Here is a 12,418-nt window from a genome sequence, read left to right as displayed (position 1 = left end):
CGGGGCTTGGCCACGCTGAGGAGTATATAAGAGGGAGGTAACCAGAGGTTCGGTGCTGTCGTGAGGGTTCGAGTCCTGGCTGCCGTCGCTGTCTTCACCGTCGTCTCTTCATCATCGTCCGGCCGTATGCCCGATCCGCTGTACGGTCCCCATCGTCGTCATCGCTGTATCAGTCAGCCAGCTATATAGTTAGACGCCAGCGATGTGGCTGTATGAGTGGGTCAGCTCTACGTAGCCCAGTGTATATGTTGCTCAGTGATATTGCCTGTAAAGTGTGGGAAATAAATAAGGAGCCCTCTACAAGTCGTGTCTCGGAAGTCGCTCACTACACATGCATGGCAATGCATAACCCATAATCACCAACATAATTATGATCAACATTGTTGGCAAAATCATCATTAGAGTGTAGGCAGCTGTGGATAATAATACATATGTAGTGGGTTCCACGGAGGAATACACTTGAATTTGGAGGAAACACGTTTATCATTAAATGGCCCCAACAGGGCTACTACCTAACGTAACAATGAGTTAACTACATAACCGGGTCAGGTCAGAATATACTGCCTGACCCATGATGCCGAACGTGATGACCGTAGATCGAAGCGACGTAGCCCGGCGGGTTGATTCCATAAGACAGCCGCGATTGCTCTCCTGACCCCCCTTTTTATCCCCTGAGTGGGGCTCCCTCCGCCCTCGGCCCCGCCCCCTTGAGGATCTTCCCAGAAGGTTCTGGGCCTCACACGACCTGTCCTTCTCGTCACCTGTCACCCCCCCTCCATATCTTCTCCTCGTCACGTGCCCTCCCGGGTTCCTCTATACCAGGGGTCGGCAACCAAAATAACAAGAAGAGCCATTTCTTTCCAATTCGGTACAAAATGCAGTATTTCAAGAGCCGCAATGCATCTGAGTACATACTGTACATACGTACATATTGTCAAGAAGCAGCCCGTAAAGAGCCGCATGCGGCTCCGGAGCCGTAGGTTGCCGACCCCTGCTCTATACTGTCACGTCCTCGACTGTCTCTCCCTGACAGCCACCCGGGACCTTGCCCCCGAGAGTCCCCTTCCATGCCATAACATACACTTGTATTTGAGAGAAGCTCTCACACACACAATTCCACTCTCCTGTCAGTGACTCTCGCTAGACGCAGTAGTGACCCAATATATGTCGCTACACATACATCGCATTCCATGGGTGGATCGTAAACACTTCATGCAGATCTCAGGAGAAATCAAAACATTAATATGAGGATAAAACTATTTTCTTTACAGCTGATGGCAAAAAAAAATCCGAGACTAGGAATTCAAACATTAAAGAACATAATAGCATCTACCAATATATCCCACTAGCATTTGATGTTCGCGGAGCCTGTTGGGATACCCCAGAATGGATCAGAGTGCTTGGTGTATGGGCCACCAATGCACTAGAGTAGTACTCTGCAGCACCCCCTGAAAATCAAGCAATTTTATAATACACTATATTACTTCTTAGCAATCCAAGGGCCGTTGCATTATTCTAGAACAGTAAAGCACTTAAACATCTTAACTGGTTCAAGTTCTATATGACAGTTAAACACGTTGGCTTTCGCAACCAATATTATTCATAATAAACGTTTTTGGGTTTAGATTGCGTTATTTATAAATGTGTCGTAATCCTTCACCACCCGACACGGTGGTGGAGGGTTTAGTACGACGTTTTGCTGGTAATTGCATCCAGCAAGACCGGGAGCAAGAGCAGAGCCTCACCATTCTGGCGAATTGCCCGATGATGCTGGATGCAATTACCAGCGAAACGTCGTACTCAAAAATTGTAAATGTTGTGGTTTCACAATTCAACACACCGGTGGGCTAAAGTAGTGAACTATTTGTCTTTTTGTCAACGTGACACTTTTTTTGCTGATTGGCCGTGTCGGGTGGTGGAGGGTTTCGACAAATTTATAAATAACGCGATCTAACCCAAAAACGCTGATTATGAATTCTATGACACTGAAAAGTGTTAACCGAGTTACCCTGATCACAGAAAATATTTTGGCAATGCATAGGAAGATGGATACAACTGTCAGCTGAACTGGCAGTTGGATTGCCATTTGGAAGATCTATTGCATGAACATTTTATTTTTTATTCATCAGCTTTTAAAAAAGTTTTTCATTTTAAATATATACATGTTATTCTTTCTGTAATACCCATTACACATCTTTTTGAGTGATGTACTGTTAAATCCCGCCGGAATCATATCCAGCGATCATTATTTTAACCCAACATTACAATGTGTATTTTGGGGGCCCAATAAAATTCGAAAATTGAAAGTTTTAGTGTATTCTCGTTGTATTGGCTCGACTTTTTTTGTTGTAAATTTCAGCTCTAAATTTTCTAGAAGTGTCAGCTAACTCATCCCCTCCTATTCTGGGGAGCCCTAACAGGGAGCCGTGGTGGCGAGATGTTATCTCCATCACTTGGTATAAAGGTCGTGGATTCGATCAACGACTCTGACGCCTGTATATACGGAGTTTCCATGTCTCTCTCCCCGTGGTCACATGGATTTTCTCTGGGTTTTCCCTCCACATTTAGAATCATGCGTTTGCACTAAGTATTTATGTGCTGTACATTTCCACATGAAAAGCCACTTCGTTGGGCTATCATTCGTGGCCGGGTCGTTTTTCTCAAAAAAAGAGAAATACAGCTCAGTGGGCTTTACCTGGTAAAATAAAAAAAAGTTTTGTTTGAATACAAAAATATTCAAATTTTTAAATGTTCTGGTTTCGAGTATCGACTTTGCTGTATTTGTACGCAAATGCTCACTGCCCTAAGTAGCCCTTATAGTTAACTTACCCTCCCTCCCCATTTTGGAAGACCAAACTGAAGGGCCCCAAAAGAGCAAATTGCAGCTTTCTCCAGTTGTAAGGGTAACTCAATTATATTTGTGCCAAAAACTTGTAGCTGTTTTGTGATCTCCCACCAGCCCTTGTAGAATGGACAAGGTGACCCTCAACCTGCCCCTCTCTCATTTTGTGGGAGGGCCCCTTCCAGCGGCCATTTTAAAACAAAATGGCGGCACCGTGGCTGCCCACCAATGAGGAATCTCGACACTCTATTTGGGGGGACATTTCCACATCTAAATCGGCGAACAATTGCGGCATCGAGAGGGCCACAGCGAGCCAGACCGACTGATTGTCCGGCGGAAATGGTGTTTTTCATTTCCATTTGTAAAGTTTTCAATATGACACACACCAACTGAAAGTGTTGGGACTCTTTGTGGCTCAGTGAAGCAAGGCAGTAGTAATCGCTTGCACGCATCATCACAACTTCCGGCAAATGTAAATCCAGTATATATGTTCAGTATCCACCATGAGCAATCCACTGCTGGATGACGGCATCACCAAACCACCGTCGCATGTCTCTTTCCAGCCACCTCCTGAGAATATTAACTATTTTTGAGCTAAATGCAGAGTGCTACAGGTCTGCCCCCCCCCCCCCCCCCCCCCCCCTTGTAAACCCACATCAAGAAACAAAACAAAAATCCCCTTAAAAAAATATAAATCCGCCGTATTTCTCGAGGTCAGAGGGAAAAAACCCCTCTGTAATGGCAACAAACGCGTGGATCGCTTCTCGAGGAATCGACAAACCACTCGATTCCACAGCCCACGGGCTGCTTAACGTTACTGGGGGGTGCGGGGGTGCGAATCGCGGAATCGAATCGACATCGTTCATTAACCACCCGATTCGCAGTCGCGGGAATCGATCCAGGCTCCGTGTCGTCGTCGTCCTCGTCCTCTTCCCGCTCCGCCGACTGTGAGGGTCGCGATGGCGCAGGGCAACCTGAAGCTGAAGGCGAAGGCGCGTGCAGCCACGGGCAAGAAGCAGAAGTCGGCGCAGCCCGCAAAGGCCAAAAGTCCCAAGAAGGGAGGTGGGCGACGGATGATTTGGCGGTCGAACCGCAGTCGTCGTCGTTGTTGTTGTTGGGATGGCGTCGTGCGATCCTTAGGCTCCTCCACATAATCGTCATCATCAGCGTCAGCAGCGAGCCATTGTCCATCCACTGCTAGATGGAGGCCTGTCGGTATCACGCTCGTTTCGCACGTGAATTTAAATTCGCTCCGTCTCCGCGGTGGCGGGGCCACCCACGTGCGTTTGTGCCCTCCACGTGGGTTCGTTCTGGGGCTGGTGCTGGGTGCTTTGACCCAGCCCGGTAACTTTAATTTGTCGGTAAGATGTCTCGACAATTGTACGCTATCCACGTCGTTCCTCTGCCCCCTTAACACGTGCGCAGTCTTCTCAATGAGCCGCAGTTAAGAGGTCCGCTTGCGTTAATCGTGTGTGCAGTATATAGATATGGAATAGGTGTTCGCTAACAGCAATTGCACTAAGATTATGTTAAAGCTGTGTCGTTGTTTTGAGAGAGAAAATATAAAAGCCTCGCCCCCCCCTCTCGCAGTCATCATGGGGCTTACAAAGCCAATCACACAGTGGCCCTTACAATGGCCATTGGGGCTCATTGAGCCTCAATAAGGCTGCCCCCCCCCCCCCCCCGTGTGTGTTAAGATGAAATCGTGAGACATTGTACGGGAGAGCGGTGGTGCAGTGGTTAGCGCACTGCGCCACAAACCTTGCGTCCACCCGAATTCTATTCGCGGCCACGACGGCGAAAGGTCTCATTGTCTCAACCTGCCCTGGGTCTCCCCGACTCGGTCTGAAATGATTCGCTATTTGGTGGTGCATTGTGTTTGTGTGCGAAGATCAGCACAGGGGAGACAAAGGTGGCCGATCCTGGTGCTGGCCAAACCATTGCTCAGAATAAGAATATTTCTGGACATGTCCAAGAGGGGCGGGTCAGAACCTTACAATAATAAACAATAGAAATACACGATATGGGTGCAAAATATAGGAAAGGTAAACGTCACTTAATAGTATAGAAATCAAACGAAACTTAAAAAAAAATTTTTACCAGGAAAAAGCCCACTAAATGGCTCGTGATGTGGTATTTTATAGCAACCAAATAGTTTAAACGCGCGTTTCTAAATGTGGAGGGAAAAGCGGGAAGACATGGAGGAAAATCCACGAGACCACGAGTAGAGACACCGCAATCTCCGAATATACCGCAGACATCAGGGTCGGGATCGAACCCACGGCCTCCATTGAAATACGAGGTCGTGAACGACAACATCCCCAACATTCTTTTGTCCTACGGGGAGATTGTTGACTTCGGTGTGGTCGTAAATTCGATGGCCTTTGCTGTCATTTGTTTGCTATAGTCTGACGTCATAAGGTGATCTCTTAACAGTTCTTGCACAGTCTTGGCATGGTAATGTTTGCTATGATCGCCCTTTGAACAACGACTGAACCCCAGAAAATATTGGACTTCCTCTCGTTGGTACTCGTCATGAAATTAAATTTCGGCACACCTGTGTGCCTCCCCTAGGTGTGGTGGCGTAACGTGAACCATTCAGGTTTATCGGCACCCGTAAACCGGTAACCGTTTGTACTCATCAATTACCGGTTCACAACGTCAGGAACTGGTGACATCGATTTCAGGGGAAATGTTAGTAGTGTAAAGATTGGCACGCGCCAGCCTACAAAGGGCACGGCGGCTTATGTCACCGCGTGGTAAATGTGCCCTCGTTTCTCAGTTTAAAGGTAAATATGCAGCTCTGCAATTGCTTACTCACGCCATTCGAAGGGAGCCTGTAGTGTGATATTTGGTCTACTCTTCCTTGCTGACCGTGTACGTCTTGGAAGAGGTGGGCTTACCCACACTTTATCCCAACACGTGACCTGTCGGTAGAATAGTTGATTGTGCTAACCATGACACCACGGAAACGCCCCTAATTTTCTCAGTTGAAAGGTAAAATAAATAATGTGGATGCAAACAGGTAACCGATTTTTACCGGGTTTTATTGTATATGCTTACCAGTAATGTAAATACACGACATTTACAACCCGAATGAAAGTCAGCTGTTGAGAGACAGGGCAGCCTTGTGTATTTGCGTCTTCTCAATGTGCGCTCACCATGGGTACTTTGTTTCTCGAGGGGGCCATCCAGATTATGCAAGTGGTTGGTAATTGTCTTTTTAACTGTCATGTCGGTGCTTCATGCACACAGTGGAGAACAACACCCAACACCGTGTTGAGTAACGACACACGCCAATTCCTTTTGTTCATTACGACAGTCAAGAGGTGCCATTCATTGACTGCATTCATGTTCTGAACACATTTTGCTCCTAGTACATAGACTGTAAGTAACCAATAGGACAGATTTGGTTTCAGAGAACAAAGACCACAACTAATTCAGCTGCTTAGCTTTAGCTAATCAGTTTGTTTCAAATTGTTGCGTAAGAAGAAAATTTATTATTGGTCATATGAACCTCATTGTGGTACTCCGTGGTCCCATAAGCCCCCATCGCATAAACTGCGCTGCGAGGTCATCTTATGTCTGTTGAAGGCGGACGGTACGGCAATCTATTCCTCTCGACGAGCTCTACACGATACACTAGTTAAAGTTTCAAAGTTTTGTTTATGACTGGCAATTTTGGCGACGGTGCTTGGTGAAGAACGAGAGTATTAATTTATGGTGGGTCGCGGCGTTTGTGTGCGGTGGGACGGAGTCGCCATAAATAAATACATTAATTACGATTTTGACTTAAGTTTATTCAGGATCCTGCCACAAGGTTCATATGAAAGCTGAGATGCCTGTGGTGTGATGATTAGTACACTGTCCTTGCAATCTAATCCAGACTTCCTATCAGACTCCTGGCAGGGCAGTTGTAATAATGGGGCAAGTTATTTAACCTCCGGGCCTCTGTCCACCTGATCGGCAGGTCACGTGTGGTGGGATGCAATGTGGGTACTCTCACCTTTTACACTGTCTGACTGGTGTGGAAGAGTAGGCCAGATATCCTTCAGAGGGGCTCTCTTGTGCTTCCTGTAGTGGAGGCCCTTCTGCCAACATTGGCCTATGCAAGTAATTGCTGGGCTGCACCTTTACCTTTTTATATCAAGGCTTAATAATTAGCAAACCTGCCTCAAGTTGTAAAGTAGGTCTAAATTATCAACTGTCCCTGTATAACTAGAGTTCCACATTGTTCCCTGGAAAAACAGATGTAAAAATTCAGTCGACTTGCACATGCATTCATTTTCTCCACCGGACTGTTGACACATTTTTGTCTGGAGTATAATTATGCTTCATTGTAACCTCTTGATGTGCTTCTGTGTGTGTGTGCGAATGCGTGCATAGGTCGTGTCATTGCCCCGAAGAAAGCTAAAGTTGTGGAGTCCCAAAAGCTGAAGAAGGTAAGCAGCTTAATGGGTCTGTAGGGAGGGAACTCTGTTGCTCTTTAACATTTTAATTACAGTTTGTGCTAATTGTGTGAACCCCACATTCATAAGCATGCACCGCATTCAGAAATGGTCACTTCACTTTAGTTGTTTCTCCTCCAGTGCCAAACCGTTAATGCTCGGTGAAACTTATCGTTTAGATTTACCAATTCATTCCCACTGGTCGCTGGATACAGATATTAAGCATTTAAAGAATAGCATATTTATATAAATTGAGGAATCAAATGCACTGGGATTCAGTCAGCGTTATCTTCTTGCTGGCAGTAAACTATATACTGGCAGTCCAGACTTTTACAACAATGTATTCCTAGAAACCCCATCGTAAATTGGATCGTATTGTCCTAAATCGGACCCTATTTTTGCATAGACGGTAGAAACAGCAGAGATATCACTTGCCAATGTGTTTTGCCTTTTATCAGCCATATTTAAGTGTTTAATCAGTAACAATCCACAAAAAAACACTTGAGAATAACAATTTCCACGCCAAGTCACATTCAAAAGGCAGACTGACTGTTCAAATGTGTCTTGTCTATGTTTGTGCTTGTATTTTTATGATTACAGTCTCACCTTTGTACAGCCAGAGCTCATTTATAATTTAAAAGGCAAGTGGGCATTATGCCTAATGAATACAACACTTGTGTGGACAAACACAGATCGAGAGCACTTTCATGCCTTAGAACAAACATTGGCTTGTACTTGAACAAATGTATCAAGTGTTTAGCTAATGCTAGGGTAATGGCCCGTTGCCTAAGGGCGTTTCACAGATAGGTCGCTGCTGATAACGTTTTTCCTTGATCTCTTAGGAACGGTGATTTATCGTAAGATGGTTAATTTACACATTTGGAATATTTAACAGTTTTTGTTATTTAATCAAGCAAAAAAATATTTGTACCCTACTTAGCGTCACAGATTCCCAGTACGTATCACCTCAATGGGATCTCGGCTGGTTTACGTGAATAATGTTGCTCTGTTGTGTTTTTTTCTATTGCACAAAGGGGTCACGAGATTGCTATGCAAAGCAAAACCTGTCCGTCGCATGCCTCGTTTACATGAAGCAGTTCCGCCAGAGGGACCACTACAGCTAAAACAAAATCGCAGACGAATAACAACTTCTTTGACCTAATTTGAATTTTGGGAGGTCAGTCGTTTTTGGCTCATCACATGTGAATCATCGTCATCAGGATGAGCCATGATTAATCTACATGATTAATCCTCCCCAAGCCATCGTCATCTCGTGGTTCTGTCATGCAACTATCCCCCTTAGCGCCTGCACACAAGCTCATTTCATCCCTCCATCTCCTCAGTGGTCGTCCTCTTGTCTCCCATCAACATTATTAACCATGATCCTTTCGAGTGGCATGTCATACCCAAGACCACTTTTCCTACCTCTTATTTTTCATACCATATGGTTTGGACAAAATACACCGAACAGCTTATTTTGGTGACAGTGGGTTGGCAGTGATGCACAAGCACAAATGACAAAAAACTCAACATGCTCTTCATTAATACTGCCTTAAAAAGAAAATATATATTTGACAACGTTTCAGGCATTGGCCCTTCATCATAGCACATGAAAAAGAGCCATTACCCAAAACATTGGCGAATGCATGTTTATATATTTCCTATTAAGGCAGTGTTATTGATAAACGTTTTCAAAATGTTTTTGTTTACACTTTGTTTACACTGGACCAGTTTCAGAATAGGATTTCCCTTTTTTATGGCAACAAAACAAGTGTGAAGATGTTACAAAACCAAATTGAAACCTTTTACAAGGAATTATGTCTGCATTAACCACAATACTTGTGGTCAGAATGCAAACAAGAAACATACTCTGATAATATATGCATTGTCTTTGAAACTGATTGGTCCACACCAATCAGTGGTCCACATCAATCAGTTTCAAAGACAATGCATATATTATCAGAGTATGTTTTTTGTTTGCATTCTGACCACAAGTATTGTGGTTAATGCAGACATGATTCCTTGTAAAAGGTTTCAGTTTGGTGTTGTGACATCTTAACACCTGTTTCGTTGCTAGAAAAAAGGGGAAAACCTATTCTCATATTTTGGTACCTGCAAAGGAGGTCCCATGATGTAACTGGACCAGTTTCTTTCATGTGAGAAATGCCTACTCGGGCAACAGCTTACATTTTTACCACTTAAGTTTTGTACTTAGCTCCAGTGACATGGCTGGTGAACAACACGTAGCATTGCTGGTGTTAAATGAATCACGTGTGCGCTTGTGTTGTGCTTGTGCGCGTCTCAGCGTCTGGAGGTGGCCATACGAGGCCGCATCGAGGAGGAGCTGAGCGTCAAGGCAAGCGCCAGAAAATCAAGAGGGAAGGCAGTGGCCACTAAGGCCTCGCAGGGCGGTCAGAGCCAAGCCAAGCCAGGCAAGTCGGCCCCTAAGCGAGGCAGACCGGCAGCAAAGACTAAATCTGCTTAGAAGTAAACGTGGCGGATTTCCTGATGGTGCCCCATTAGTGGTTGAGTTGATGTTTTTTGTTTTTATTGCTGTTGTGACGTAGGTGTTTATTATCTTCGAATGACAGTCACTAACACTGAAGTATAAAAGTTGCTCTGTGGTCCAACTCAAATCCGTCCATATATCTTCACGTGTGTGTCGTCAGAACTGCTGCCAGTAAAAGCATTACCTTGTTGCAAGTTTACAACAAAAATACACGTGATGATCACTGGCACGTTTAATTTTTTTATGGTCCATTTTATATAATGCACAATTGTATTGAGGGCTCATGTCTTTTACATTGTCTTCGTTCGCAAGCATCCACATCACAGGCCACACTGAGCCAATGGCAGGAATTGAAAACGAACATCTGAATGCAGAATTAGTAGTGGCATCTAACTAACTGCTGCCAAATGGGAAAAGTGTGGCATAAATCCGGACCTAAAACTGTCCGTGGTACACTTTGTGTTCGTGCACGCCAAGCAAGTGAACAGCCAGCGGTGGGGAAAAACAGCTTTGGCGTTGTGATAGGATAGTGGACTAGAACGTTGTCTGGATAACTTGCAAGCAAACATCGTTGAGTCTTAAGGCAAGATTTATTTTCAAGAGGGTGCCGAACGTGATAAGCCATTTATGTTTTGGGAGTGTTTTGGCACGTGGCTGAAAATTGGAGTGCCTAGAGAAAACTGGTGCGTACTAGAGGAGAACACACAAGTCAACACGGGTAATTTGTTAGAAGCCTACTGCCTGTACTGATGGCATAACCTTGTTGCCCAGTTTGTGGGTGCTCATGCAGGTGACGGGTTATCACATATCATTTGAGCTCTATTGGAGAGTGTGTACGTACGTATGTTTACATTTCTCACGTTAAAGGATCGATTAAATTTGTGTTGAATGCGCATGAATGTGTAAAACACACGGTGAACAAAAAGGGAAATGCTTTATGCATGCCAGCTTAGATCAGTGTCGAGCATCGGGGCGTTGACCAGCACTTTGTGTTGAAACGCCCCAGTTGCATTTTCCTTGTTGATTATTCAGTGTGCCTACCGTGTGCCACCCTCGACCTAACTGAAGCAGCATGTGCCCACCCGCCACAGTCTGCAGGCTTGTAACCGTTAACCTTTTTGGTTTATCGTTTCAAACTGGTATTTTTTTTTTCTTGATGGGTTCATTTCATATTGTCAAGTGATCAGTCAGATGTGCGCCTGCCTCACTAACTGGAGAAAAATCCGTGATGTGTTTAGGAAGCAAGGTGCTTCCTTTCTCTATACTGCACTCATTTGGCTTGGTGACAGTTTCCAAAATGGCCCCCCACTCTTATTATCATACGAGGCGCTCCATTGATCCATGTGAGGTGATGGTTAACGGTGACGGTAAAATACAGCAAGCATCAACGTGCATTTTGTTTGGAAACCCAGTTGTTATAGCAGTTTTTATTTTGAATTATATAATATCAAACTCGCACCGCTTTTTAACGCCACATCTAATCAAAACGCTTTAGAGCAGTGCAACACAGGTTGTGAAAATGGGTAGAAACGTTTGTGGAAATTTTTAAACTATTATTGAATAAGATGAGGGGTTACTACAAGGTTTAGGTTGAGGAAGAATTAATATTCTGATTACTGGACAACTGGTAGAACAGGTGAAGACATTCAGTTGCTTGGGAGCATATCTCATGGAAAATGGATGTGTGCGATTAAGGTCAAGGATTGATATTGTGAATCAGGTAATCGGCAAGAAAGAAAGAGTTGGCAAGAACAATCCGTGAAACTAAAAAAGGAAGATAGTTGAGATGAAGGTGCGGAGCGCTTCTTTGTCTGGAGCGGAAATCTGAAGACTGAGAAAGGATGGAATAAGGTGGAGAAGGATCTAGAGCCAGTGGTGGGCAACCTACAACCTGTGGAGCCCCTCGTGGTGGCCTGGTCCAAGTGTGTCTCGGGTGATGTGTGACGGCATGATGAGTGGGCAAGCAAGTTTTGAAGCTTGTGGCCCACTGATGTGAAGGAGGGCCACTCGTGTGTCCCACTGTCTCATCTGGGTTGCTCATCAGTGATGTAGAGAGAGCGAGAGCTGGAAAGAGAAGACCAACGAAGACATCTTTAATGGCATCAACAAAATAATGATAATGGCAGTCATCAGAAGAAGAACTGGATAGGACATTCTACAAGGGGATGCTTTGATAAAGGATATTGTACAAGGAAGAGTGGATGGGAAAATAATGAGAAAGGCTGAGGATTGGGATGTTGTAAAAGCCGAAGGAAGGGTCTTGTGGAAATGAAGAGGGCAGAGAATAGGATGGAAATTATTGCATCTAAGGCACTGCCGTTAAGGCAGGGCACCAAAGAAAAAGATTGAGAGGGATGATGAGTTTCTACAGTATTAAAAATTACACAGAAGTCAGTTGTAATAGTGAATCGTAATCAGAGTGCAAAGTTAGGTGTTCATTTAAAGGAGGTCTTAAGTTGGGGTGGGGGGGGGAGCTGGCAACGCTGATGAGGACAATTACAGGCAGGGATGCAGAGGAGGAGTAACCCTGCCTCCCACCCCTTGAGTGAAGTTGGACTGATGGCATTAGGAGATGGTTACTGGATAAATGGGGGATGAGGAGGATCGTGTAATGAGAAG

At 44.8% G+C, this 12,418-nt stretch overlaps 1 protein-coding gene across 1 annotated transcript; it reads left to right on the top strand.

Moving 5' to 3' along the window:
* Window positions 1-3,712: 3,712 nt before the first annotated feature.
* C6H19orf53 (chromosome 6 C19orf53 homolog) lies at window positions 3,713-12,179 on the top strand. The gene is made up of 3 exons (XM_078857799.1): window positions 3,713-3,904; window positions 7,229-7,284; window positions 9,596-12,179. The coding sequence occupies exons 1-3, from the start codon at window positions 3,802-3,804 to the stop codon at window positions 9,773-9,775; spliced, it is 339 nt and encodes a 112-aa protein (XP_078713925.1). The 5' UTR covers window positions 3,713-3,801; the 3' UTR covers window positions 9,776-12,179.
* Window positions 12,180-12,418: the final 239 nt, after the last annotated feature.

This window comes from Lampetra fluviatilis, chromosome 6 (genome assembly GCF_964198595.1).
Source record: "Lampetra fluviatilis chromosome 6, kcLamFluv1.1, whole genome shotgun sequence".
Classification (NCBI taxonomy): domain Eukaryota; kingdom Metazoa; phylum Chordata; class Hyperoartia; order Petromyzontiformes; family Petromyzontidae; genus Lampetra; species Lampetra fluviatilis.
Note: the sequence above shows the minus strand (reverse complement) of the source record. Positions and strands in the feature narration are given on the sequence as shown.